This window comes from Sorex fumeus, unplaced genomic scaffold, assembly GCF_029834395.1.
Source record: "Sorex fumeus unplaced genomic scaffold, SorFum_2.1 ptg000029l, whole genome shotgun sequence".
Lineage (NCBI taxonomy): Eukaryota > Metazoa > Chordata > Mammalia > Eulipotyphla > Soricidae > Sorex > Sorex fumeus.
Window position 1 is genome coordinate 2,764,103 of NW_026606086.1, and position 27,966 is coordinate 2,792,068.

Sequence of the window (27,966 nt, forward strand, 5' to 3'; positions counted from 1 at the left end):
AGAGCACTGCCAGGGGTAATTCCTGAGTGCAGAGCCAGGAGTAACCCCTGTGCATTGCCGGGGTGTGATCCAAAAAGCAAAAAAAAATAATAAATAATTTAATGGGAAAAAAGAGGAGGAAGGACTAGCCAGAAAAGGGGGAAGTCAAACCCCTGAAGAAATCACATCACAGAGCCTAATTTACATATGTGACCTGATTGGCCATTATCCAAACCATATTTGTTAGAGAAGATCGTGGCAGCATTTTTTTTTCTTTTTGGGTCACACCCCGGCGATGCACAGGGGTTACTCCTGGCTCTGCACTCAGGAGTTACTCCTGGCAGTGCTCAGGGGACCATATGGGGTGCTGGGAATTTAACCCGGGTTGGCCGCGTGCAAGGCAAACGCCCTACCCGCTGCGCTATCTCTCCAGCCCCTGTGGCAGCATTTTGAATACCTCTATAAGGGCATGTGCTAACTGGTCATCCTGTGATGACTTGCCACCCTCATTTCTTACACCTCCAGATTGGTTATTCATTCCATGGTCTGGGTATAACCAATCAGCAGAAATAACTAAAGGGTGGGGGGAATATGTAATGTTATATATAAACCGAAGTCTTTGTATAAGTCCCTTCCCAGGCAAGGACTTTGAGTCTCCATGAATCCCACTCTCTCTCTCTCTCTCTGAATTCTGCAGAAAATATCTGAATCCATGAGACCACAGGACGGGGGTGTGGCAAAACGAGGGGGCATTGAGCACAGAGGGACACCTGTGTGTCTCTGACACTGCCCACACTCTCATGGACAGAGAAAAAGGACTGTGTGAAGGAGTTAAGGAGTCCCCTTGGGTCAATACTCCAAGGACCTAGAGTGGTTTGGCTGCTCAAAGAATTCATCAAGTTGTCCATCCGAGAGCAAACAGTAGTGGCCAGGACAATAGTAGTGTATAGGCACTTGTCTTGCACACAGCAGACCCAGGCTTGATCTGAGAAACACAAAAGTTTCCTCGAACACAACCAGAAGTGAGAGCCAGGAGTAATTCCTGAGCTTCAACAGGTATGCTTCCCCACCCCCCCCCCCCAAAAAAAAAGTAAATTGGCAGGGACCAGGACAATGGTATAGTAGGTAAAGCAATTGCCTTCCGAAGGTCAACCCTAGTTCAGTCCCTGGCACTCAGGGTCCCCTGAGCCCTGCCAGGAGTGATTCCTGTGTCCAGTCAGGAGTGAGCCCTGAGCACCCCTGGGTGTGACCCCAAAACAAAACAAAGTACACTGGCCAGAGGTAGCGCTGGAAGGTGTTTGCCTTGCATGCGGCTAACCCTGCTTTAATCCCCAGCACCACACTGAGTCCCTCCAGGAGTTCCTTGAGCACAGATGCACAAAAAAGGAAAAAGCCTGAGCCCAGCAGTGTGAGCCCCAAATAAAAATAAATATGAAATTCAAACCACCATGCACCATTATTCTCCCACCTACCCAAAGGCCCCTTAGCCACAAGCCTCAACGGCTTTCACAGTAGCTCAGCATGACCTCGACCTTTGCACTTGAACCCCCAGAATCCTCTGTAAGTGGATTTGTTTGTTTGTTTGTTTTTTTGCTTTTTGGGACACACCCGGCGATGCTCAGGGGTTACTCCTGACTCATGCACTCAGGAATTTCTCCTGGCGGTGCTCGGGAGACCATATGGGATGCTGGGAATTGAACTCGGATCGGCCATGTTGGCTGTGTGCAAGGCAAATAAATGCCCTACCTGCTGTGCTATCGCTCCAGCCCCATGTAAATCAATTTGGAGATCAGACAGGTTTGGCGCCGTCAATCGGTCAGCATAGGAATCTCACTGAATGGGATTTGCAGAAATAATCCCATCCTCCTGCCCACTGTCCAAAGACCCACCTAGGGTGGGTCTCAGCCAGCCTCTTCAGGACTATTTATAAGGGCCAGGTCCAGTCTGTCTCCGTCAGACGGCAAGGAGCAGAGGGAGCAGAGAGGGCGAGCTGTTCTTCTCCCTCAAGAACCCTCAACAGAACCTCAGCAAGCAGAAGAGCAGCCTGGGTCTGCACCACATTCCCGAGCTCTATGGCGGCTGAGGTCACTGAAGTGAGTTGCGGGGATCCCTGCTACCCCTTTGGGTGGGGTAAATCTTGGTTGGTTTGCTTCATTTTAATTTTATTTCTCTTTACTGGGGGGACACAACCAGCTGTGCTCAGGGCTCACTCCTGACACTATGATCATATGTGGGGCCGGGATCATACCAGGGTTTGCTGCGTGCATTGTGATGGATGTTTGCTTAATCAAACACACCAAGAGCATCCATGGCAGGGGAACAAGAAGTCTATTGCACCGGCTCATCAGACCCATGCTAGGGAAGCAGTTGAAGCCTTAGACAAAGCTCGGGGAGGGGCGGGGGCGGGGAGCAAGAGCCTGTTTTCATAGGGTATCACTGCAAACTCATCATTGCTTTGCTTCATGCTCAAGTATGGTGGTGGGTGCCTGAACTTGAGGGGACCATCAGTGTGTCTAGAGGAAATTTTCTAGAATCAACATTTTCTTTTTTTTATTTTTGCTTTTTGGGTCCTGGCTTTGCACTCAAGAATTACTCCTGGCGTTGCTCAGGGGACCATATGGGATGCTGGGAATCAAACCTGGGTCGGCTGCGCAAACAAACACCCTACTCGCTATGCTATCGCTCCAGCCTCTAGAGTCAACATTTTCTTAGCTTAGAACAGGGAAGTTCATCGCAAGTGCAGAGTGGGAGAGAGAGCATCTTTCTATCTTTTTTTTAAACAGATTTCTTTTTTTTAATTATTATTTGATGTGCATTTTTTATCATTTTTTTATTAGTGAAACACCATGAAGTACACTTATAGACTTATAAATTTTTGTGCTTGGGTTTCAGTTATACAATGATCAAGTACCCATCCCTCCACCAGTGCCCATCCTCCCCCACCACGGGTCCTAGCATCCCTCCCACCCCCCCACCCCCCCCCCCCCCGTCCCACCCTGCCGCTGTGGCAGGGCATTCCCCCTTGTTCTCTCTCTCTTCTTTCTAAAACTTTCCACCCACAAGTAAAATCATTTTATTTAGAGGCTAAAGCGAAAGTAGAGTGAGTGGGGTACTAAGTGCCTTGCACAGAGCTGACCCATGTTTGATCCCTGACATCCCATACGGTCCCCTGAGCACTGCCAGGACTAATTCCTCAGTGCACGGTCAGGAGAGCCATCCCTATGATCTCTTTAAAGTATGTTCTATAAATCAGTTATAAAACTAAAGATGTATATGACAAATTTTCATCATAACACACAATGGAAGCACTTCACCCCTGAAATATCTTGTTTTGTTTTTCGGTTGTTTTTTGGGCCACACCCAGCGATGCTCAGGAGTTACTCCTGGCTCTGCACTCAGGAATCACTCCTGACAGTGCAGGGGGCCATAGGGGATGCCGGGAATCAAACTCAGGTCGAACACATACAAGGCAAATACCCTACCCTTTATTATATCGCTTTGGCCCCCATAGTATGTCTCTGACACTCTGTTCTTTGTTGAACATAGACACTGACGGCGATGAAGAGTGAAATTGCTGAAAAATCACAGAAAGATCAGGAGGAAGTAGCCGCTGCCCCAAAGCCTTTAGGTAACACAGCCCAAGTCTGCTTGCCCTGGAGAGAACTGAATTCTGTTGATTTTTCAGGGGAGGGTGGCTACAACCATCGGTGCCTGGGGCTTCTCTTTCACTGAGGCTCTGGCATCTGTTCCCAGTGATTTGGGGAGAAGCCCCCTATGCTGAGATAGACTTCTTGAACAACACGTCTGTGCTCAGTTCATGAAGTTCAAGTCTGACCCTTTCTCCCAAGGCCCCGGCTAGGGTTCTCCTCTGGGTGAATGGGGGTGCTCAATGTCCTGGGACTTCTCTGTCGCTGCTGTCAGAACTGAGGGGTGATGGAGACCCCCTTCAGGGAGTGGTCACCGCCCTCCTCCCCAAGATCTGATGGACTAGGGGCAGAAGGGATAGTACAGCCTCTAGGTCACTTGCCTTGCAGGTGACAGATCCGGGTTCATATGGGCCCTGGAGCCTGCCCTGTGCACCGAGGCCGGAGGAAGCTCTAAGCACCGCTGTCCCCGCCCCAACCAGCCCCCCCAAAAAACAGGGATGGACTAGAAGCAGGCCGCAGAGGCCATGGTTTAGGAGAGGGAGGGCTGAGAGACAGGCTGAGTGACAGCCGAGCGTTTAGGAATTCAGATCTGTTGGGGGGCTCGGGTGGGCGTGGCAGTGTGGGGCTGGGTCTCCGACTCCCCTCCGGGCGTCGGGAAGCCTCAGCAGCCCATTCTCCGTCCACCCCCAGGCCAGCAGGCTCAGCCCTGGAGCGGGGATGAAATCCGGCTCTTCATCCATGAGTGGGAACTCCTGGGCAATCTGCAGGCGAAGAAGAATATCAAAACCGCCAAAGCGATCGCGCAGAGGCTCAAAACTAAGGGCATCCTGAGGAGCCGGAAGCAGTGTCTGATTTTGCTGGAGAACCTGCAAGAGATGTACTGGACCATCCACCGCGCCAACCAGCGGCCCCGCAGCCAGCCGCTGCCCTGTCCCTTCGGTGAAGCCCTGAACCGACTCCTGGGGCCCAAGAGGCAGCACCCGGTCTCCGGTGAGTCTCTACCCACGCCTGGTCCTGAGTGGGGGTGCAGCGTCCCCTCGTCTCTCCCGGAGCCATGTGCTGGACCTCTTGGCCCCGCCCACATGCTCCCAGGGATATCCTGGCCCCGCCCACAGACGCCTCCCTTGGCACAAAGGTCGGAGGTGCAACTGGAGTCCACCACCACTACCCTAACCAGGGGCCAGGAGGGCATTGGTTCGGGACTTGCTCAGGGTGGGGTGCTCTGGGGGCTCAGCGGTGGCAGGATAGGGGCCCGCTGGGGTGGGCAGAATGTAAGGAGGGGACTGGTCCAGGTATGGGAGCCAGGGTGAGTTCTCAGAGGAGCATCTCGGGCAGACAGGAGCCTTTCACGAGCCTTCATCCTTCTTTCTCTCCTACAGATCCTACCCATCAACATGAGGTCCCTCTGTCTGCTCCTGCGGCTCAGTCCCCGGTCTGGGGACCACAAGGTCCCTTTGAGAGGCCACTGCAGATGCCCCCACCTGTGTTACATGCTCCATGGATGCAGCTGCCTGTGGAACCCGCCGGAGCTCAGTGGGTCAGATGGCAGCCCGGCTACCCCGCCGCGACCTTCTGCTTCCCTCCAGGTCTCCCTGCGATTGCACCCCTGGGCTTTGTACCTTCAGTGGTCTCCAAACTCCCGACTGGCCCCAGCCCTCCTGCTATCCCCAACCCCTTGACAGCTCCTAGCCCCCTGATGGCCCCCGGCCTCCCAAATGCCCCCAGTTCCCTGACTGACTGCAGCCTTGATGGGCCCCAGCCCTTGATGGTCACCAGACCCCTGGCTGTCCCAGCTCCCCAGTAGCCCCCAGGCCCCCTGCCCTCAGTCAAAGTGATCTTTCTCCTCTTGACTCTGATCCCAACTTGCCTGCCCCCAAGAAAAAATTTTAAAAAGTTAAAAAAAAAAAATCCTGGGGCTGGAGCGATAGCACAGCGGGTAGGGCGTTTGCTTTGTACGCGGCCGACCCAGGTTCGATCCCCAGCATCCCATATGGTCCCCTGAACACTGCCAGGAGTAACCCCTGTGCATTGCCGGGTGTGACCCCCAAAAAAAGCAAAAAAAAAAAAAAAGAAAAAAAAAGAAAAAAAAGAAAAAGAAAAAAAAAGAAAAAAAAGAAAAAGAAAAAAAAAAAGAAAAAAAGAAAAAAAGAAAAAAAAATGCCTTCCACTTCTACCCCCATATGTCAGTGACAGTGACATTCAATAATGTGAACTTCCTCCCCCAACTGTGAACTCCTGTGACTTTCAATAAAGTAACCCTCCCCCAATAAGTGAGTCCTGAGTGAGTTAATGTGGGGGGCTCAGGTGGGGTGCCCCACCTCATCCGTGCTCTTCTGGGGCAACAGAAGAAACAAATACACACAGACCCAAGGCATAGGAGAGGCAGCAGAATTGCATGCTATGACACCCCAACTTGGCGGCTCCCTTTTTCTTTCCTCCCACAGGTCTGGAAGACACTGAGATCCGGAGAGCTACGCTTTGCACTTGGGTGGGGGTGGTTGGTCGATCAGCGGTCAGTGTTTTGTAGGGGAACCTTTTCCTTCTCTGGGAGAAACAGCCTTGCTACATTTTCAGTTGGGTACTAGATCACTCCCAGTGATTCCTTCTGCCATTCCGGTTTAATGTTTATTGTATGCTTCCCCCCCGCCCCCCTTGATGTCTACTACTCCCCTTGTGAATATGGGGAAAACTCCTAAATAAGAGTCTTGGATCATCCTAAATCTAATCTATCAGGCAAAATCTCAGAGCCCCCCCACCTCCGTCTAGCCAGCACAGCCTGGGAGGGAGGCAGTGGGGTTCGAGGGAAGAGAAGGTCTCCTGTTTGTGTCTAAAGAAAAAAATAGGGGGCTGGGGAGAGGGTCAAGCCGGTAGGTTGTTTACCTTGCACTCAGCCAAGCTGGATAAGATCCCCGACCTCTGGCATCCCATGCACTGTAGCACGGTCCTCCCATTGTTCATCAATTTGCTCGAGTGGGCACCAGTAATGTCTCCATTGTGAGACTTATTGTTACTGTTTTTGGCATATCGAATATGCCATGGGGAGCTTGCCAGGCTCTGCTGTGTGGGCGAGATACTCTCGGTAGCTTGCCAGGCTCTGAGAGGGACGGAGGAATCGAACCCAGGTTGGCCACGTGCAAGGCAAATACCCTACCCGCTGTGCTACCCCTGGCATCCCAGACGGTCTCCCAAACACCACTAGGAGTTAATTCCTGAGTGCTGAGTCAGGAATAACCTGTGAGCATCACTGGGTGTGGCCCCAAAACCCAAAACACAAACAAACAAAAAAGAAGGGCCAGAGAGAGAGTACAGCGAGTAAATCTCTTGCCTTGCACTAGGACCCAGGCTCCAACCTTGGCATCCCAGATGGCTCCTGTAGTACTGCCAGGAGTGGTTCCTGGTTGTACAACTGGGAATAACCTCTAGTAATGACAAATAAGAAATTGCAAATTAAAAAACTATGTGAGAATTATGAAACTGTGATGAGAACTAAGAGAATGTGATGGGAACGAAGACACTGAAACCAGCCACCAAATTCCTTCAAGAGTCCCCTGGGCATTGCCAGAAGTGATCCGGGGCAGAGAGCCAGGAGGAGCCCTGAGCACTGTGGGTACCATCCAACCTCTTCCTCCACAAAAGAACAAAAACACTTTATACAAAATGAGTCAATAGAAGAAATTTGCTATTGAAGACGCTGCAGGGGTAAGGACCCCTGCAGGAGCTGTCAACACTGCAAAGATTTATTGACGGAGTCTGGAACCACACGTGCAGCTATGTGCATAAGCAACGCTTGTGGTTCCCAGGACAGGCAAACAGCACATATTGCAAAACTGTGCGAGCTCTCTGGCGCCTGGACCCCTGGTGGCTTTGAGCCTGCACCAAACCTCTGATCCCAGAAAGCCGCTTTGGGACGATGTGGGGTTCTTTGCTGCCGGTCCTGGAGGGGCTCTTCCCTTGTTGAGTAACCTCTGGTTGCTCCATTTTGTGCCTCGCTTGGGGGTATTGCGGTCTCGTGGCCACCAGATGGTGCTCGCGCACTCTTTGAATTTAAACTGAGCTGGTTGTTTTGTTTTGTTTTGAGGCCACACCCAGCGCTGCTCAGGATTTACTCCCGGTTTTAGCACTCAGGAATTATTCCTCTAGGTGCTGGGGACTATATGCGGTGCCGGCGATCGAATTCAGATTGGCTGCATGCAAGGCAAATGCTCTACCCACTGTGCTATCTCTTTAGTCCCCAGGAGACAGTTCAAGAAAGCAGGAATTCCATTTTCCAATACCCCACCCCAGCGCACCAGTCCTTATCCCTGCCAGCATGGGACTTTCTGGAAACCAAGCACAACGGAGCTAGACTTCTACCAAAGGTTCCCTTCGCCCCCTCTGTGATTTTGTTTCCCTTTTTCTAAAACGCCCCTCCTTATCCTGGCTCTGCAGGACTATTCCCAGAAAAATTGCAAAGAGTGTCTATTAACCCACACAACTGACCTGGTCAGTGAATGAACCAAGCTGAAACCCTGAGGCCCAGGAGGGTGCCATAGTCAGTAGCGGGAACATGAGAGCATCTTTATCTGCCTTAATCATTCCATCATCCTTCTGCCGTGACTGTTCCTGCAAAACCCTCTCAGATTCTAAGACTAGCTTTTTTAAAGGGTGAACAAAGAAGTGAGATGTGACCATTATGCAAAACTTTTCTTTTAAAGCTTCTGAACCAATTTGGGGGGAGAGTCTTGGGCAAATTGGGCCACATTGAGTGGGGCTCAGGGCTAACTTCTGGCTTAGGGATCACTCCTGGCAGGGTTCAGGGAATCTCTTAAGGTGTTGGGAATCAAACCTGGGTCCATTGTGTGCAAGGCAAGAGCCCAACCTGTTGGAGTATACCTGGTGCAGTGTTTTTGTTGTTGTTGTTTGTTTTTTTGCAACACCAGGGATTGAACCCATGGCCTTCCACATGTAACACATGTTCTCTACATAGTATCTGCATTGAATAAGTTCCTTTAGGACCAATAAACCCACCTTCAAATACCACTGGGTTGGCCCCAAAAGAACTGAGAAAATGGAAGATTGAAAATATAGCTCTAAAAAAAAAAAGAAAATATAGCTCTAGAGTAACTGGAGAGATAGTACAGTGGGTAAAGCACTTTCATGAAGACAATCCCTGGCACTGCATAGGGTCATGAAGACAATCCCTGGCACTGCATAGGGTCATGAAGACAATCCCTGGCACTGCATAGGCCTTGCATGAAGACAATCCCTGGCACTGCATAGGGCCCCCCCTCATCCCACAAGGAGTGATTTCTGAGCACAAAGCCAGGAGTCAGCTCTGAACACCAGCAGGTATAGGCCCAAACTAGAAAAAAAATTTTTTAACTGTTCAATCTAGATATTTCTGACTGCAACTGCAGCAATAGTACAGTCGGTAGGGCATTTGTTTGCCTTGCATACAGCTGGCCGGGGTTCAATCCCCGGCATTCCGTCTGGGTTTTCTGAACACCACCAGGAGTAATTCTGCGTGCAGACCTAGGAGTAACCCCTGAGTATTGCCAGGTGTGGCCCAAAAACAAAAAACAAAACATATTTATGGCTAAGTTGTAAGACAGCACATGCGAAGCTCGGTTCCATCTCCCTGCCGAGGTCCAGCCATTTGAACTCTGCCGGGAGCACCGCACCTCTCCATCTCTCTACCAATTCCGTGTACCCAGAGTGGGAGTCCAAGGTCTTCGTGTCTGCTGGATCACTCAGTGACAGTTCCCTCCACCCTTCCCTGAGAAGCGGAGCTCCGATGAGCACACAGATCAGCTTTTCTGCGTGTTGCGCAGCAAATCTTCACCAGAACACGAATCCCCCTGTCAGTGTTTCAACCCGGCTCTGGTCTGATCTTTCTCAGCATTCTGGACGCTTGACCTTCCCCTTTCTCTGATCAAGGTTTGTTTATTTATTTTTATTTTCTTTTTGGGTCATACCCAACAATGCACAGGGATTACTTTGCACTCAGGAATTACTCCTAGCGGTGCTCAGGGGACCATATGGGATGCTGGGAATCGAAGCCGGCTCGGCCACGTGCAAGGCAAGCAAGGCAATCGTCCTACCCGCTGTGCTGTAGCTCCAGCCCCTGATCAAGGAGTTTTATCACACTTCCACTTTTCAGCCAGCTCGCTACCATATGCTCTTTAGCGCACGTTTCTTTCACATGGCTTAAATAAAAGCACCAGAACGTGTGATCCCCAAAACCAAAAAGAAAAGAAAAGAAAAGAAAGTTGATTGGGTTCTGGGAGAGAGAGCACAGAACCCGCTTCAGATCGTGGGAACGCATGGGGTCCTGGGGAGGGGAACTGCGGGCCCAAAGCCCCCTAAAGGAGTCAACTCAAGTCAGAGGTCAGGGGAAGGACACGGGCAGCTCTTCTTATGAGGGCGCCCGGGTTCCTAACCCGATCTGGACGCCTCGGCGGTACCTCCAGAATTTAGGACTGGGGCGAGAGAGAGAGGAGAGAAATGGAAGGGGACAGGCACGAACTGCGCAGCCGCACTGGGGAGGGTCAGGGCTCACCTGCGAGGGCCAGCGAAGCCCCGCCCCGCTGCCTAACAAAGCCCCGCCCCTGACGTGGAGGGCGGGGCCCTCGAGGGTTTGTTGCGCAGGCGCGTTGGCGCGCGCGGTGGGCGGTGCTAGAGGCCGCCCGGGCTGTGAGGGAAGCGGCTGTCGCCATTTTGTGCGGTGTTTGTCGCAGCGGTCGGAGCGCCTGCACGGCGTTCCGGCGACATTTTTCGGCGAAGAGGCCTTTTGCCTCCGCCGAGGTAAGGTGTGGGGCGCAGATTTGGGGACTGGGCAGTCTCCAGGGTGTCACGGGTCGAAGCCGTCTGGTGACAAGCCGAGCCCTGGTGGGACCTCGAACCCTGCGCTCGGCCGGGCGTCCTGAGGGGTGGGTGCGTGGGCGCCTGTGGCCCGCCGCCGGGCACCGTGTCCGCAGCGTTTGGAGCCCGGGCCCCCGCGAACCGTCGGTGTCGGCCACGGGGACGTTTTGGGGGGGCACCGGCGGGGCTTGGCCTCCAGAGGGTGCGAGCGGGGCCGCGCGCCTCCGCTTGCGAGTCTCGGCGCCCGCCGTGTCGGGACCCCCTGGCCTGAGGCGTGTCTGTCTCCCCCTGTGGGGTGTCGGACCCTCCCCCGGGTCCCTGACGGAGCAGCCGCGGCGGGACAGGAATGGGAACAGCAGGTCTTACTGCTCTGGGGTCGAGCCCGCGCTCGGACTGCCCGGGGCGTGGGGGGCTTCTGAGGGGATCCCCGCCCGCTCCAGCCCTTCCGTTTGACTTTGGGGCCACACCCGGCAATGCTCGGGTAGTGACTGGGGAGGGGGGGAGGGACCCTTGTCCCTGGCAGTGACTCGGGCGGGGGGAAGGACCCTCAGGGGTGCCGGGGCTCTAACCCTTGTCGGCTGCGTGCAGGGCGAACGCTTTGCTCGCAGCGTCTAGCTCAGGCTCCTTCACCCCTTTAGAAAGAAACGGGCTCGGGGACTGGCAGGCAAACCCGCAGTGCCAGCTATCGCTTCTGGCGGTGCTCCAGGCATATGGGAACTTGGAGATGGAACCCGTTTCGCTGCGTGTGGAAGCAAACGCTCTTCCCCTGTCTTATGGTTCTTGCCCCACCATCCATTTTTTTTCTTTCCGCCTCATCCCTCATATTTGGGTGTCGCTTCTGACTTGAGAGTGCTCCCCCATTAGAGGGATCCGGGAGAAGGGAACTAAAGGGAAGCAGAGACAGCTTTACCCATGGTGATCAGCTGTGAAACGTCAACAGGCTGGGGAGAAAGCTGGTTCTGCACGAAGCTGACGCAGATTTGAACCCGGCAGGCAGAACACCCCCCAGCACCACGGGGTAGGACCCCAAGCCCTTCCCCGCTTCAGCATTGCTCGTTTCTCTTGCCTTGAACGTGTTAAGCCCAAGTTTGGTACCTGGAACCACAGAGCTGTACCAAGATTCTTTTTTTATTATTAATTGTTTTGGTTTTGGGCGGTGCATCAAGACTTACTCCTGGCTCTATGTTTCTTCTGATGATGCTCCAGGGCCCATATAGGATGTGGGGTTGAAACAGGGTCGGCCGTGTGCCATCTCAGCTGTCCTATTGCTCGGACCCCTGCCCTACTGCCTTTGGAGTCCCAGTGTGTAGGCTAGGTGTGGCAGGGTAGGATGCTGCTGCTGCATCACCCCATGGTGCTCACTTAGCACTGAATGCAGAGGTGTTTGTCTGACCAGTGAGAAATTTATTGGGTGGTAGAGGGTGGGCACATCCGGCTTGCCGGGGAGCAAAAGGAGGGTCAGTTCTGTGCAAGGCAGGGGGGGGGGGAGGGGGCAGGGGGGGCTCCTCCTGCCAGCTTTTCTCCCTCTCCTTCCCACCCTCTCTACTTGTCCTCTCCTGTCTCCCTCCCACAGGGATGTTGTTTTGTCTGAAGACTACTGGGGAATTTGCCAGCCTGAGACACTTACAAGATAGGATACTTGGTCCCAACTGTGGGGAGTCCTTTTACTTTCTCGGACTTCCCAGTAAACTTTTTTACTTTTCAAAAAAATAGATGAGACTATTTGAGGATTGGGCTCTGTGGGTGATCACACTTTATTTTTAAAAATTTAGTTATTTGATTACACTTTATTTTTGGGACAGTGCTAGGGTTCTGTCAGAAAGTCATTAGAGGGGCCGGAATGATAGTACAGCGGGGAGGGCATTTGCCTTGCACGTGGCCAACCTGGGTTTGATCCCCAGCATCCTATATGGTCTCCCAAGCACCACCAGGAGTGGTTCCTGAGTGCAGAGCCAGGAGTAACCCCTGTGCATCATTGGGTGTGACCCAGAAAGCAAAAAATAAAAGTCTTGAACAGACAGTGATTCTATGTTGAGTGCACCCTATAGGGTCCCCTGAGCATCACCCTCAGTGACCCCAGAGTCCCATTGGCCCCAAAACAAAAAGCCCTTCGGAGAAGCTTGGCAGTGGGGGAAGGCATGGCTGGTGGTTGGGGGGTGACATGGATGTCCCTTAAAGACACTTTCTGGTGATTCCTCTGAGCCTTGTCACATCTGCTGAGAACTTGGTTCAGAGTAGGAGTAGATACCAGGTAGTTAGCACAGATAAGGAAGGGCTGCTGGATACTAAAAGTGGAGGGCGGGGTGGGGGGTACTAAAGCATTGGTCAGCTGCACATGCTTCTGGAAAGCAGGTCTTTTGTGAATTTTTATGGTGGAGGGAGCAACTTTGAAATACCCTAACTGCAGGATGATCAGGAGATGTTTTTGTTGGATGGGAAGGGAGTTCATCTGGTCTTTCTGTTCCCCTTTAACCTCTCCGTTTATTATGTGTATGTTCATTTGCCTTATACAATCCCCCTAGGCTTGAAACCTCTGAATTTTATTGAGGGGGGAGTGTAGGGGGGAAAATACCAGGTGGTGCTCAGGGGTTACTTCTAGCTCAGGAATCACCCCTAGTGGTGCTTGGGAGGCCATATGGTTTTGTTTGCTTTGCTTTGGGGCCACACATCGCATTGCTCAGGGGCTGTTCCTGACTCTGTTCAGGGATCACCCCTGTGGGCTCAAGGGACAATATGAGATGCCAGGATCAAACCTGGGTCGACTGTGTACAAGGCAAGCGCCCTCCCCACTCTGCTGTCGCTCTGGGCCCATCTATGAGCTTTAGAGAAAGGAAGAGTCGACCCCGTTTTGGTGGGGAAGCCTCTGTGAGTGGCTCTTCATTGGTAAATCGGTCATTTTTCCGTGGTTTCCTGCTCAACAGTGCTCATCTGTCTGGTTACTTATACTGGTTGATGTTTTACCAAAGTTACATGAAACTTGATAGTTCTCTTACATTTTATGTAACTTAGTTTGTTGTGAGGGGGGGCATGAACCACACCTAGTGGCCTCGGGGCTATTTCTAGCTCTGCTTCTAGTAAGGCTGGGAATGGGGGGCATTTTACAAGATTGGGGTCCAGTGGGAGTTGGCCACATGCAAAGCTAGTGCCTGGTACACCTTAAAGTCACCTTTTTGGGGGGCAGGGATAGCACCCAGTGGTGCTCAGAGCTTACTCCTGGTTCTGTGCTCAGGGTCACTCCTGGTGGACTTGGGGCCATCTGGGGTACCAGGGATTGAGCCCTGGTTGGGCTGTGTGCAAGGCAAGTGATTTCTTAAAGGTCAACCATTCAAAGATGATTATTACCCCAGAGAGAAGGTCTGGCTCCAAGTCAGACTTGGCGGAATGGTTAAGCTATGGCTATCTTTTTTCCTGGAATCTCCTCACATCCCCAGCTCTGTGCTCCCGAGTCCTTGGCTAGTGTAGATTGAGGAAGCCCAGCCTGTGGGCTGAGGACCCAGCCAGACCGATGGAGATGGGTCAGGGACTGCAAGGCACTCCTGCTCACCTCCCTTCTCTCCTCAGATGCGGCATTCCAAACGGCCCCACTGCCCTGAGTGGGAGGGCCGGGAGAGCTGGGGCCACGGGAGCGGCAGCTGCAGCCACAAGCGGCGGCGGCGGTCCCACAGCAGCACGCAGGAGAGCAGGCGCTGCCGCGGCCCACGCCGATTTCGGGACTCGGATTGGTAAATGCCTCTGGCCCTTGTGGAGGGGGAGTGCGTGCATGCATGCGTGCGTGTGTTGGTAAATGCCTCTGCCCCTGGGTGCTGTGTGTATATGTGTGCACGGCTCTCTTGGCCACTGCTCACTGGTGGGCCAGCATCTGTGGGGGGTCACAGTACCACACAGGTCTTGTTGCCTGGCACCCTGGGGTACAGGGCAGAGGTGGAGAAGGGGTTTGTGTCTCAGCTGCAGTCTGCTATTCGGGGGAGACTATTGGGGTGCTGGCTCCTTTTGTGCCCACAGATGATCAGGAACTAGGGGGCGCAGGGTTCTTCTGGGGGAGAATTTCCCCAGAGCTCTATTGAGAGGGTATGAACTCAAAGTGGAGCCCCTCAGGAGCCTCTTGTTCTACACGTGCAGATTATATTTGGAGACAGCCTGGATGGGGGAGTCCCAGGCCAGCCTTGTCCAGACTGTCAAGCTGGTCACTTGTGTCCTCACTGGCCCCAAGGGAGCCGTGTAGTGGCTGGGGACAGAGTGACTGGGAAAAGTTCATGGGGGGCTCCTTCCTTTTTCCTTTCACATGACTGCCTCATTAGTTTTGTCCCTTTGGGTCTCTCCCTGGTGGGCATAGATGTGCTTCTCTGCATGCTAGCAGGTCCATTTTCCTTTTTCCACACCAGGCAGTGAGCTAGTGGGTGCCGGTGGTTCACCCCCTTCACAGCCTTAGCTCCCTGGGGTCCCATACCATGGAGCTCATGACTGCCCGTGAGCAGCCTTGCACCCCCAGGTGTGCTCTGCTCCCCAGGCTTTTCTGCATTTGGGCAAAGAAAGGGGGTGGCTGAGGGATGGATGTCCAGGGCCTTCTTTACTTCTTCTTTGCTGTGGTCCTGGGGTGGGCCAGCAAGTTACCAGGTTGGGTGGCTGCACCTGAAACTTCAGTATCAAGGCTGTCATCTGCCATGTCCGGGCCAGTGCAGCTGACCTGTGCCACACCTTGTGCCCAAAAGTGGATTCTAAGAAGGGCCGTTTCCTGGGTCAGCCCGACTGGGTTCTGGCTCATAGCCCCCATGTGTCTACTGGGGTATCCCCCACCTGCAGTGAGCTCCACCCTTTCCTTCCCATCACTTGGTGTCTGGAATGGCCAGGGTTGGGTTTCTGTCTGCACTTGGCTTTCGGAGTGAGTTTTTGTTTGTCGTCGTGCTTTTTGTACTCTGTTGCTTCTTTCTCCTTCCCTTTTTAGTTTTTGTGATATTTATTTGGGGGGCAGTGCTGAAAATGGAGCCCAGGGCCTCACACATGCAGGGCTTGCTTGTTTATTATTTTAATTTTTGTTTTATTTTTAATAGGGACCTCCCCTGCCAGCCTTGGGACCCTGGAAGTGGCTATTTGTGATGTTTTGCCTGGTGCTGGGATGGGCCTTGGGGTTCTGTCTCCGCCCTGCACATGCAGTGAGCCTCTCTCTCCCTGGCTTTTGTATTCTTGTGCTGGTCTGGAGCCATGCTCAGCAGTGCTCAGCATTGAGCTGACTTGGCTGTGTGCTGCAAGGCAAGCACCCTATCTGTCTTATCTCTCTGGCCCATGTTTCTTTTTTGTTTTGTTGTTTTTACTAATTTTATAGAAGCTTTGATGTTTGTGTATGTGATTTTTTTTTTGTTTGTTTTTAACTGTTTTCTAGTACTCCAAAGTTGTACCTCTTGCTGCAAACCTGATACTGCAAAATATATTAGAATGTATCAGGAAGCCTGATAAGTCTAGCTTCCACACGGTGCAGAGAGCTGATACAGTGGGGAAGATGCTTGCTTTGCACATGCCTGTCCTAGGTTTGTGTCCCCAGCACCCCATAGGGTTCCCTGAGCATGGCCAGGTATATCCTTAAAACCAGAAGACTTGCCCTTTCCCTTGGGACCATGATACCTAATTGTCAACCATCACTGAGTCTTAGCCCTTGTGTTACTAGTGAACTCTGGGAGGTGTATAAAATGTAGACATTTTTGTGAAATGTGGGACCCTGGGCTTCAGACATGGGGAGCCATGTGCTCTCCAGCCCTGCCACAGCCCCTACCACCATTACTGAGCTGAGATTCTATGAATTTGATCTGGGGCACAGAGTCTCAGAGTCTTACTTTCTTCAGAATTCCAGGTTTTGGTATCAGCCCATCCTTTGAGAAGCTGTGTGCCTTAGTTTAGCATTCTGGTTTCATTAGAGCGGGGTGGGAGGCCACCTAGAAACCTTTGGGTTGGGGGTGACCTAGCAGTACCAGGGATGGAACCTGGGCCTCCTGTATGCAGCCTGTGATGGGCCCCTTGATCTCTCAGAAGCTCTGGGTGATCTGCTCGTGGTTTGTTGGACTGTGGTCCCTGTGTGCCCTGGACCTTGGGCTGGAATGGTTGTCGTCCCATTCTGGGGGCTCCGTCCTGATTTCTCCGCCCACAGACATGCCTGTAAATGAGAAATGCCGAGATAGGCCTCTCTACCTTGGAACTTCTATGTTGCCTCCCTCCTGATTTCCTTGTATAGACCAGCACCTTCCCTCTTTCAGTCTCCACTGCTCCCCCCACACACACACCACACCACCACCACTGGAAACTTGTTGGGGGCCCAGTGGGTGGGGGTTCCTGGTGTATGAGCAAGCCTAGGCATGGCATTGCCGCTGGGTTTTTGGTCACTCTTGACTAATCTTGGGTTGCTCGCGATTTGTTGGAGGAATCTTGCCTTATGTGTTTCTTTATCTTCCACAGGGCTCGTGTGGAAATAGAAATGCAAGACCATGCTCTCATTAGTCTTGGCTCTTTTGAAAGGACTCCAGTGAAATATTCACTGCCCCAGCAGTGAATATTTCCAGACATTCAATCTGCCTATCCCTCCTGCCCATTATGTCCACGACCTCTAGCTCTTCAGCCTCGTTCCCCGTCTCTCTGGGGCTGATGCAGACTGAGGAGGGGCTCTCATTTATTTAGTGTGTCCTCATGGAGTCACCCCATGTTTATTGCTTGTGGGTATCTGGAGCTCTGACTGCACCCCTATCCCACTTCCTCAGTTAGTATTTGTGCCATAGAGTGGTGTAGGCTTGGCCGGCAAGGCTGCTCAGTAGGAGGGTTCCAGAGACTTCTGGGAGTAGGGCAGGGGCCAGGTCTGCCTGACGCAGGCCCACTACTCTCTACCCGCCTCAAACTCCCTGGATGTGGGTTGGCTCTTCAGTATGAGAACTGCAGCCTGGCACTCTGTCCTATATCTGCCCGGGCCCAGCGTGTCTGCTGGGGTTGGCCTCAGCCAGCCCTAGGCTTCAAGGACCATCCGTCCTGGGGGTGGGGGTGAGGGGCTGGCCATGGCCAACTGGTGGCCACCTGTCAGGCCATTGCTTGCAGGATACTGGGAGCCATGGTCTGACTGGGCAGGTGTCCCCTCTCTCCCTCAGTGCTCCCCGTGCGTCCCTCTCGAAGCTTCGCGCTCTGTCGAAGAGGACATGCCTCCCAGGTAGAAAGGGGGCGGGGGAGCTGGGCCCCTTGAATCAGTGTCCTTGGCACAGACTAGGGCTGCAGCTCCAGGCTGCCTGACCAAGTGCCGTGCTTGTTACCCAGGTCTTGTGTCTGTTCAGAGAGGCTGGTGTTCTGCCACCTTCCGTGCAGGAACAGTGGAAGTCTGCCTGCCTTTTGGGACTGTAGGCAGGTTGAGTGCTTGGTATTTGTACTGGGGTGAAGATGCTGCCTTACCTGCGGCTGACCCTGTCTATCCCTAGCACTGGGGGTGCACCTCTCAGCACTGCTGGGTGTGGCCCACTTACCCACCCACCCTGTTCTCCAAACAACAAAATTTAGACCTTGATGTGGATATTTGAATGTACCGTCCTGACCTGCCCATTGTTTCTAGAACTCTCAGCACTCAAACAGGAAGGGGCTGGAAGTGCATTCCAGGGGCCTTCTAGATGGAGAAAGCCTCTCATCCACCAGTTCTCTCTGGGCCAGGAATAGCTCAGCTCAGTCGTGCAAAGAGAAAGGGGTTCTGTTTTCCCTGCCTCAGATTCCTGGGCCTCTCGGGTCTGGGAATGCAGTGCCGAGGAGTGGGCCAGTATTCTTTCTAACTATTCTCCAGAAGGTGCAGGGGCACTGGAGACACTGGTGATGGGCTAGGCACAGGCTGCGATCTTGGGGGAACAGGTTTGACAGCAGGCTTCCTGATGGAGATGTAGGGCCTGTGGGTGGGTTGGTTCACGTGAGCCTGGGCACCGTTGGTGAAGTGTCTCTTGGTCCCAGGTCATCGGTAGGAATCAGTCTCCAAGTTAGCTGTTCAGATGGGGAAGTTGGGGCTATTTTGTTGGCACTTCTGCCCTAGAGACCCTGAGGTTGACCTGTACTCCTCCTGTGTGTTTGCAGTCATTATTTCGAAGCCCGCGCCCTGCACAAGCGTGATTACCGGGACCGAAGATATGTGGATGAGTACAGGCATGAGTTCTGTGAAGGCTATGTCCCTAGGCTGTACCCTCGTGACGCGGCGCCCAGCGCTTATCGGCTCCACAGCAGCAAGTCCTCGGTCCGCAGCCGGCGCAGCAGCCCTAGAAGGAGGCACCCCCAGCAGTGCTCAGCACGCCCCTCCTACTCGGTACGATTGCCTTTGGTTTCTCTCCGGGTGGCACTTAGCTTATGAGGACAAAGCTACTACTGAGCTGATAGGCTTGGGAAAGTTTAGTCTGTAGCTGGACAGAAGGGCTTGACTCCTTAAAAGGAAGTTCTAGACGTTCCTAGTTGGTCCATATTGTATTAGCTGGCCCTCATTGGCCCACAGGGATTCCCTTTTCACAGGCCAGATTCTGCTTAAAATAATAAAGCAAATTTTTGTAATTTTTGTTGTTCTGGTCTTATGGAAAAATTTAGCCACCCATCTTAAGCATTTTTATTATTGTTGCTATTATTAACTTTAAGAAAGAAATTCTATTCCTGATAGCAGGAAACAGATGCAGAGTCACCTTGATGGGGGCATGACTGTGACCGGGCTCTGTGGTCTTATAGCAGGGTCATCCGTGTCTCCTGCTAGATAAAGTAAAAGTCCGGAAAATGGGTGCTAAATGGGGAATGGACCCTTAATCATTGTCCCCTGCTTACCAGTAAATGTTGGATGATTGTTTTTCTCCCCAAGTGTATTTTTTTCCCCAGTAGAAGTAGCTTAAACATCGACGTGAGCTAGCCTTCTCCCCCTCCCCCTTTAATTATAATGGTCTCATTTAAAGTATTGATAAATAACAAAACTTTGACCCCTGAAAACCATTTTTCGGACAAACTGGTCATCCCACTTCCCAGCATACTCTTATTAGAGCGAGAGATTGATTAGAGCGTTCCTTAAATTGCATTCCTTAAATTTCAGACTTCAATTAAATCAGTATTTTAGAGAAACAATTGTGTTGTTTTTTTCTATTGCCACTTGAAGTATCTTATCTGAAAATCTGTTCCTTGCCATGTTTTTCTTCTGTAACATAAACTGTGCCCTGTGAATTTCTGGGGACTGAATTTGAAATTGCTCCTGCCAACTGTCCGTGGCCTGGTGCTTATCTGAATGCCTGAATATCTCCCCGCTGAATGAATTGCGTATTCTGCCCTGAATTCACTCTGATATATTGATTGGCTGGACGATCTTGGTGCTGCCCACTTGCCGGTTCCAGAAGAGCCACCGAAGGAAAAGATCCAGGAGTATAGAGGATGATGAGGAGGGCCATCTGGTGTGTCAAAGTGGAGACGTTCTGAGAGCAAGATGTATAGACTATTTTTCAACACTTTTTAAACTTCGCAGACAGAATAATCTTTTTAAGCATAGTTGGTCAGCGGGGGGCTAATGAACTCTTCATTGCTTTGTTTTGTTTTGTTTTATTGTGGGTTGGTTTGTTATTCTTTTGAATTTCTTCTTTTCTGTAGAATTTAAATATTGCTCAAGTTCCAAGATTTAAGAAAAAAATCAGTGGAATTGGAGCTTAGAGCCAGCAAGCTAGCTCAATCTAATTGTCATAGCCGCTGAACATAAAATAATTTTGAGTGCTGAAAATCTTAGTTACGCTTTGACTAGCGATCATTTGAGAGACTATTCCACATTTAAAGTACTGATTGTTTGAGCCAACCAGTGATCCACCGCTGGTGCTCACTCCGCTCTCTCCCCTCCCTTTAGATGAAATCGTGGACACACTGGGTGAAGGCGCTTTTGGCAAAGTTGTAGAGTGCATAGACCACGGCATGTGAGTTTGGTGGTGTGGGGTGGGGGTGGGACAGGTCCATTTTTCAGAATCTTTTTATTGGGGAAAGATCTATAGTTTGAATGAAAAGGCATGTTAAGTGATAATGAGTGTTTTTAATGGGTGGTATGGATGTTCAAAACTTGGCAAATTATGGATTTTTTTTCCTACCATGATTGTGGATTTTATTTGTTCTTGAACTAATTTGGGGTTTGTTACTCAAGGGCATCTTGTGGTATTTCTCAGGAAACTATAGGTGGTACGGGAACCCAGGGTTCACCAAATCAAGTGCCTCTCAGGGCCTTGAGCCCCTCTCTGGCTCCTTGATGGTGGGGTTTTGATCAGGAATGCTGATAAAGGGTCTCAACTGGGATTCCTTGACATTAAAGCCAGTCTTCAGGTGACCCTTCCCAGCACCTAGACCCTTAGCTTTCCAGAAGAGATTTGGGGGCTTTGCTTTGGCCTTATAGGGCCAAAGAAGCACACAGAAGTTCATAGACTGTTTCTGGGACCAGAGAGTGTCCATGGGTTAAGGCACCCAGCACCACCTAGGGTTCCCTGAGCAGCACCAGGAGTGATGTAGCTCAGTGGTCAAGGATGTTCCTCACATGTGTGAGACTTGGATTTGATCCTTAGCACTCCCCAGAAAGAAAGGGGGATGGTGGGGGTGGGGGAGATAGATAAATGGAGAGTCGTGAACACATCAAAATTCCTAGTCACTGCCAGAATCATCGCGCCCTCAGAACTCAGAATGTTTGAGAAGATGGTACTTGACTAAGAAAGAATGTTGACAGATTGTTGTAGAAAACAATCTTTTTTTTTAATAGTTTCAATTGATGATGTTTTTGAACCATGGTTCCCGCCTGATGAGGCATCTGTGACGGTTCTCACCTTGATTTTGTGCCACAGGGACGGTATGCACGTAGCCGTGAAAATTGTAAAAAATGTTGGTCGGTACCGTGAAGCTGCTCGGTCCGAAATCCAAGTGTTGGAGCACTTAAATAGCACTGACCCAAATAGTGTCTTGTAAGTACTGGCAGGAGCTTGTGTGGGTCCCCCCCACCTCACCCTGCCCCACCCCGCCCCAGGGCCTGGGAGTGACAGTCCTCCTGCCTGTTTGCAGTCGCTGTGTACAAATGCTGGAGTGGTTCGACCATCATGGCCACGTGTGCATAGTGTTTGAGCTGCTGGGGCTCAGCACCTACGATTTCATTAAAGAGAACAGCTTCCTGCCCTTCCAGATTGACCACATCCGACAGATGGCCTACCAGATCTGCCAGTCCATCAACTGTAAGTATCTTTTGCTCACTCAGCATGGCACAGTGTTGCTCACTGAGCAGGCACGTTCCAGGTAACCAGGGGCCCCTCCTGGCCCCGCCCTGACCCACCTCCCTTCCCCAGGGCACATGAATTGAGCTCCAGCTAAACTCGCCCTGCTCTGCTCTCTTTAGTCCTCCACCACAACAAACTCACACACACGGATCTGAAGCCCGAGAACATCCTATTTGTCAAGTCCGACTATATCGTCAAATATAACTCCAAGATGGTGAGTCACCGGGGACGGGCACAGTGAGGCCCCAGGGTGGTGTGTTGGGTGCCGTGAGAGCTGAGCGGGAGAGACCGGCCTGGGCCGTATGAAAGCTCTCCTTGCACCACTGAGCTTCCTGTGACTGTGTTGTCTCCAGAAGCGCGATGAGCGCACGCTCAAGAACACCGACATCAAAGTGGTGGACTTCGGAAGTGCCACCTACGACGATGAGCATCACAGCACCTTAGTGTCTACTCGGCACTATCGCGCGCCGGAGGTCATTCTGGGTTAGTAGCCACAGGCCAGGAGACTGGTGCAGTACATGGGAAACACTGACTCCGGGAAAACTATCCATGGACACTCAGAGAAAACTGTGGGGCTGCAGGGAGAACCCAGGAGGGAATGTGCCTGCCTGGCACATGGCTGACCCGGGTCCATCCCCAGCATCACATAGGGTCCCCCAAGTTCTAGCACCGAGCCCTGGGAACCACTGGGTGTGTCCCCAAAACTCAAGTGATGAAAGCCTTGTTGAAACTAGTAGGCAGTGGTGAAAACTGCTCGGTTAGCCAGCAGTGAGAGTCGCTTGGGATGAGGCTCAGAGTTGGGGGAACTGGCCTGGTTCGTGTGGATGTGGGGGCAGTCCTGAGAAGAAGGTAGGTGTGGCTGCAGATTTCTTGCTGGCCTTGGCATGAGGGGCAGAGTGTGGGGAGCCCGTGTGCAGAGGGTGGAGACAGGAGGGAACTGAGTCGTCTTGAAGCTTGCGGGTACCAGGATACAGCTGAGTGGGCCAAGGAGATTCTGAGTGAGAGTTGATCCTTGGGCTGGGGAGAGGGGAGGCGTCAGGGGGCGACTAGGAATTTTCCATACTGTGCTCCTCACGCTCTACATGGTCAGTACCTAAAATGTGATAGTTGTGGCCAAAGAGTGAGTGAGCCTTAAGTTGCTATTCCAGTATTTAATGAATAAAATCTTGTTTTCTATGACTGGCAGCTTTGACAAGTGGTCACTTGCAGTGCCTGGCAAGGACTTTTCTGCATGGTCCCTCAGGGACCCTGTGGGGCCAGGGCTTGGCCTTGAGGCTCCTGCATGTACAGCCTGTGCTCCGGGCCTTGGAGCGTCTTCCCTGCTGGAGTGATGGAGTGTGTGTGTGTGGAGGTCAGAGAATATGTCTGGAGAGGAGGAATAGCAGAGTGTTGTCTTGGCTACGGGGAAGGAGCCTCCAGGCTGGGTGCCCCTGAGAAGGGAGTTGGGGTGCTCGTGGTAGAAATCCAATGTACTGATGTGTGTCTCAGTCAAAACATTATCTTAAGTTGATTGGATCCCCCTCGAGGTTATTCCTGGTGGTGCCAAGGTTTACTCCTTGCTCTGCACTCTGGATCACACCTGGCAGTCCTGTGGTACCATATGGGATGCCAGGGATGGAACTCGGGTCGGCCCTGAGCCAGACAAGCATCCTCACTGCTGTACTATCTCAGTAGCCCCAGATTTGGCTTAATTTTTACATGGTGCTTGTCAGCTGGTCTCAGGAGTGAAGCCTCCATGTGACATGTGGTGCTTTCCTTTCTTCACAGGTGTGTGGGCTGAGAGAGCTTAGAGAAAGGATGTCAGGGCATTCATTCAGTGCACACCAATCTGTTCCCTCCAGCTTTCTCTCTTCTGCACGTGGGGAAGTGACTCCAGAGTCACTTGTTAAAATTTGGGCTCGAGAGAGTGGGAGGGATAATTCCCTGGCACTGCAGAGGGCTATAGGGTGTGGCCCCCAAACAAAAGAAAAGCCCCACAGAACCTCAGAAACATGAGTCTGGGTGTCATAGCTCCCAGATGTGCCGAGTAGTTGTGTTAGGAAACCTGAGTGATGGGTTGTCAGCTCTGCACCATCCTCTCGGATTCCAGTGACAGCGTGTTTCTTGTCTCGGCACAGCCCTTGGTTGGTCACAGCCATGTGACGTATGGAGCATCGGGTGCATCCTCATCGAGTACTACCTCGGCTTCACGGTCTTCCAGGTATGCCCCACACTCAGTGTGGTTCAGGGACTACCCTACCTTTGTTCCTGTGCCTGGTCCTCTCTCCGGTCCCATTCCTGGCCTTTGTGGAGGCAGAAGAAGGGGGAAGAAGAAGGCGCTTCCTATCCACTTGGCTGCCTCTTACACTCCTGTAGAACTTTCTGATAGTTTTCATGTGGGGACTTGCCAGAGGAGGACTGGTTGTAGGGGCTTAGGAGATCTGGCTTGTACCCTTGAGGTTAGTGGAAAGTTCTGTAGTGTGGTCTGGGGTGTGGGGTGCCTTGAGATGGAAACACTTCAGGGGCTTTCAGATGGCAGCACTTGTTGCTGTGAGGCCCTGGCATCTTTCTGCTCCCTGGGCCTGTGGCAGTACTCATGGGATCCAGGCAGGAAGCTTCGTGCTGCACCACTTGCCTTGACAGCCAAGGTCTCTGGTTCTAGTCCACAGCACTGCCCGAAAGATCCTTCCAAATAGTTGGGGTCACTAAGTGGTCTGCTCTGCTCGTAGACCTACAGGAACCCCCTTCCAACTTACCTCACATCCCATCCCCCCAACTCACCCTGTTCTGGGAGGTGGTGGGGTATGTGGTCCCACACATCAGTGACTTGGAGTTACAAGGGGTGCCTGGTGTTGCTGCCTCCTCAGGAGGCAAAGAGGCATGCAGGAGATGGGGTCCGAGTGTTCTTGACATTTGACATCTGACACCCCCACCTCCAAAGTCTCCAGGTCTGGGGACCTTTTTGCAGACTCTGCAGCCAGTTTTGTACCCCCTCCCCCCCCACACACACACACACATCTGCTGCTGGGGGACCCCGTCAAGGCTCTGATTCACCTCAAAGCTCAGCTCTCATGGACCAAACGACCTGTTTGGGGCTTGGGAACATGTTCCCATGGCCTGGCCAGCAGCGCTGTGTATATCATCTAGTCTGGGCCACATATGACATGACGGAGACCAGTCTTCCCTCAGTTTCAATGGCAGGAAGTAAAAATAGGAAGCATTTCCTTTTTGGTGGGGTCATACTTGGGTGGTCTGGGCCCAGGTGCTGAGAGTTCTTGTGTCAGCGGTGTGGAAGGCAAGTGCCTGAGTATTTTATTTTGGGACCACACTTGGTGGTGCTCAGGGCTCACTCCTAGATCTGCACTCTTCACTCTTTGTGGTGCTCAGGGAACCATACTGGGTTCCAGGAGTCAATCCAGGTCAGCTATGTGCAAGGCGCCTGCCCTACCTACCAAACTAGTGTTCCAGCCTGAGCTGTTGATTCTTCCAGTCAGTTTGCATCATCTGCTCTAAGGAATCTACTGAGCTGTCTCTGACCTTGTAATCAAGACAGAGATCGTGGCACTTGCCTTGTATGTGGTTGACCCCGGACTCCCACACCCTGTCAGGAGTCAGCCCTGGGTGCTGCCAGGTGTGGCCCCAAACAGACCAATATACTGGGCTTGAACTGCAGAGCCGCTAAGCCTGGTTCCCATTAGAAAGAGGGTCAAGGGAATGTGGCTGCATCCTCTTGACTTTTCTCCCAGTGCCCCATTTCCCTGGACTGTGTGTCTGGGGGAGGGGTGCCACAGCTCTCTCCCCTCTCCTTTCCCAGACTCATGACAGTAAGGAGCACCTGGCAATGATGGAGCGGATACTAGGGCCCATACCGCCCCATATGATTCAGAAAACAAGGTATGAATATCTGTGGGGTGGGGGTGGCGTCGATCGGGCCCCCAGTGTGGACTTGTAGTCACTGAACCATCACCCTAGCCTCCAATTTTAGGATTTTAGGGCGCTTGTGGAAACTTACAATAAAACCCAGCTTAGTTGGTCTTGCTTTTTCTCCTGACTCCCATTTTTTTGTCTGTTTCCCTTTTTACCTTTGTGAGTCTTTGGAGCAGCAGTGTAGTGCTTGCCAGGGATCCTGTCAGCAAAGGGGGGTTTTCACAAGAAGCTTCAGCACAACTGCCCTGTGTGGATATGGAGCACTGCATAGACCCGGAAAGGGAGTTCTGAATCAGACTCTCTGGGGCCCAGTTTGCTGCTGCTGACTGGCTGCATTGTGTGCACGGCTGCCCTGCTGGATTTTCAGCTTAGCAATGGGCATTCCTGGCTACTGAGATCTGGCCCTTTCAGGAGCAGCTCCTGGAGTCAGGAGAAGTGGGGTACAAGGGAGGCAGGACGAGGCAACCTTGGGGTGCAAGATGAGGAGAGTGTCATGGAACACGAGTCTCACCCTTGAGCCACCGCACCCCGGTGGGCTGGCAGAAATGCTTGGACATCTGCCACATATTGGGGTGGCTGAATGGGCTCCCCCTGACCTCTCCTCCTCCATAGAAAACGCAAGTACTTCCACCGCAACCAGCTCGACTGGGATGAGCACAGCTCCGCCGGCCGCTATGTCCGCAGGCGCTGTAAGCCACTGAAGGTAACAGGGCTGGGGAGTCGGGGTACTGCAGAGGCCGCTGGCCATTGACATGCATTCCTCAGCAAAATGCCTCTGGTCACAGGAGTTCATGCTGAGCCACGATGAGGAGCATGAGAAGCTGTTTGACCTGGTCCGCAGGATGCTGGAGTACGACCCGGTACAGAGGATCACCTTGGATGAAGCCCTGCGGCATCCTTTCTTTGACCTGCTGAACAAGAGATGAGACGTTAAAGCCAGATGAAAGACTGTTGGTCGGTTGGCCGGCGTCCAAACATTCTCTTATTTTTGTAAACAGTAAATTATTTTGTACAGGCACGTGTATATACTGTATGTTTTGTATCAATAGTCTCAATTTTCTTGTTTATAAACAAGTCTGGTCTTGCTGATGAAGCCTAAACTGAAGCTTTTCTCTTCAGGAGCCGTTTTTTTCAAGGCCTTTGTTGCAGCATCCTGTCCTCAAATGTGATTGCTTGAGCTTGGCTTTTGTACCTGGAAGTTGATTCTTGAAAAGGATTGTTTTTTTGGGTTTTGGTTTTTCTTTTTTTTTTCTTTCTTTTTTTTTTTTTTTAGTAAAAGGAAACCTTGGCAACTCGATTCTTGGGTGAATATTCTTTACATGTCTTGTATTCCAAACTTCCCTGGGCTGTACACATTGAACCAGGTAGCCAGTGCATCATTAACTGAGGCGGTATTAGGAACCAAACCCATGGAAAAATGCTCATTGTGTTAGAATTTTGTTGCACTAGAAGGATTATGTCTGGTGTCTTTGGGTTACTGTTAATGGTGACCAGTCAGGCATGGAAAGACACCTCTGTTTCCATAGTGATGGGCTGTTTTTTTTGGGGGCACCACACCTGTTCAAGACTGAGTCCTGACGTGTTGAAGGGTCACTCCTGATACTACTTAGGGTGTAGGGACGACCCTGTGTGGTGCCAGGGATTGAACTGGGTTCTGCTGCATTCAAGGCCAGTGCCTTCATCCCCAGCCTCCCTCTCTGCTCCGAGGCAGTTTATTAAAGGCACATATATCTCTGGAGTATAAAAAAAGTAGTTTCTTTTTGGGCCATACCCAGCACTGCTGGTGGGCCACATTTGTCAGACCCAGGAGCTAAGATGAAAAATCTCAATTGCGGGTCTTCCTGACATTGTGTTTTCTTCGACTGTTGGTGGAGAGAGTCAGCCTGGGAAAGCGGTCCAGTCCTTAAACTTGACTCTACTGCCAAGTCTTGAGTCTAACATGTTTCTCATGGCTTGACACTCAGCTGAGAATTCAGGTTCAATAAGGAATTTATTTTTGAATGAGATCATTACTAATTTAGGACAAAAGCTTGAGAAGATTCCAGACTCTCATTGTGGTTGAAATGAACTTCTTGCCTGCATAGGAATTGTTTTTTTTTGTTTCTTTTTATTTTCGTTTTGGGGGCCACAGCCAGCGGTGCACAGGGACCACTCCTGGTGGTGCTGGGTGGACTATGTAGTCTGCTAAGAGCACAGCAGATCCTACATGCTGTAATACCGCTCCAAGCCTGGTTTTTAATTTTTATTTACTGAGATTAATGTACCATTTTCTTTGGGGGGTGGGATGTGCTTGAGTCATACCCAGCAGTGCTTGGGGCTATTTGTGATTGTTTATTCAGGGACTATTC

The 27,966-nt window shown here is 51.8% G+C and overlaps 2 protein-coding genes across 4 annotated transcripts; both read left to right on the forward strand.

Moving 5' to 3' along the window:
- The first annotated feature begins 3,537 nt into the window (after positions 1 to 3,537).
- On the forward strand, positions 3,538 to 5,430 carry MSANTD5 (Myb/SANT DNA binding domain containing 5). The gene is made up of 3 exons (XM_056115297.1): positions 3,538 to 3,607; positions 4,317 to 4,616; positions 5,213 to 5,430. The coding sequence occupies exons 1-3, from the start codon at positions 3,538 to 3,540 to the stop codon at positions 5,428 to 5,430; spliced, it is 588 nt and encodes a 195-aa protein (XP_055971272.1).
- Positions 5,431 to 10,281: 4,851 nt separating this feature from the next.
- CLK4 (CDC like kinase 4) lies at positions 10,282 to 26,636 on the forward strand. 3 transcript variants are annotated; one of them, XM_056115679.1, is made up of 13 exons: positions 10,282 to 10,409; positions 14,028 to 14,188; positions 18,540 to 18,765; positions 19,820 to 19,910; positions 20,317 to 20,383; positions 21,290 to 21,406; positions 21,504 to 21,670; positions 21,832 to 21,926; positions 22,066 to 22,195; positions 23,830 to 23,912; positions 25,506 to 25,585; positions 26,231 to 26,321; positions 26,404 to 26,636. In XM_056115679.1, exons 2-13 carry the CDS (start codon positions 14,028 to 14,030, stop codon positions 26,542 to 26,544), a joined length of 1,449 nt encoding a protein of 482 aa, XP_055971654.1. In that variant the 5' UTR covers positions 10,282 to 10,409; the 3' UTR covers positions 26,545 to 26,636. The 3 variants fall into 3 exon arrangements, with proteins under 3 accessions (XP_055971654.1, XP_055971655.1, XP_055971656.1); XM_056115680.1 differs by lacking the exon at positions 10,282 to 10,409 and adding an exon at positions 17,585 to 17,643 and having other exon boundaries at positions 14,060 to 14,188; XM_056115681.1 differs by lacking the exons at positions 10,282 to 10,409; positions 14,028 to 14,188; positions 19,820 to 19,910 and having other exon boundaries at positions 18,625 to 18,765.
- Positions 26,637 to 27,966: the final 1,330 nt, after the last annotated feature.

Excerpts from the sequence above, each read along its gene's own strand:
- MSANTD5 (XM_056115297.1), top strand. The coding sequence starts at position 3,538 with ATGAAGAGTGAAATTGCTGAAAAATCACAGAAAGATCAGGAGGAAGTA. Across the intron at positions 3,608-4,316 it reads CGCTGCCCCAAAGCCTTTAG|GCCAGCAGGCTCAGCCCTGG; the intron begins GTAACACAGCCC and ends GTCCACCCCCAG. Across the intron at positions 4,617-5,212 it reads GAGGCAGCACCCGGTCTCCG|GTCTCCCTGCGATTGCACCC; the intron begins GTGAGTCTCTAC and ends GCTTCCCTCCAG.
- CLK4 (XM_056115679.1), top strand. The coding sequence starts at position 14,028 with ATGCGGCATTCCAAACGGCCCCACTGCCCTGAGTGGGAGGGCCGGGAG. Across the intron at positions 21,407-21,503 it reads ACTGACCCAAATAGTGTCTT|TCGCTGTGTACAAATGCTGG; the intron begins GTAAGTACTGGC and ends GCCTGTTTGCAG. Across the intron at positions 22,196-23,829 it reads CGCGCCGGAGGTCATTCTGG|CCCTTGGTTGGTCACAGCCA; the intron begins GTTAGTAGCCAC and ends GTCTCGGCACAG.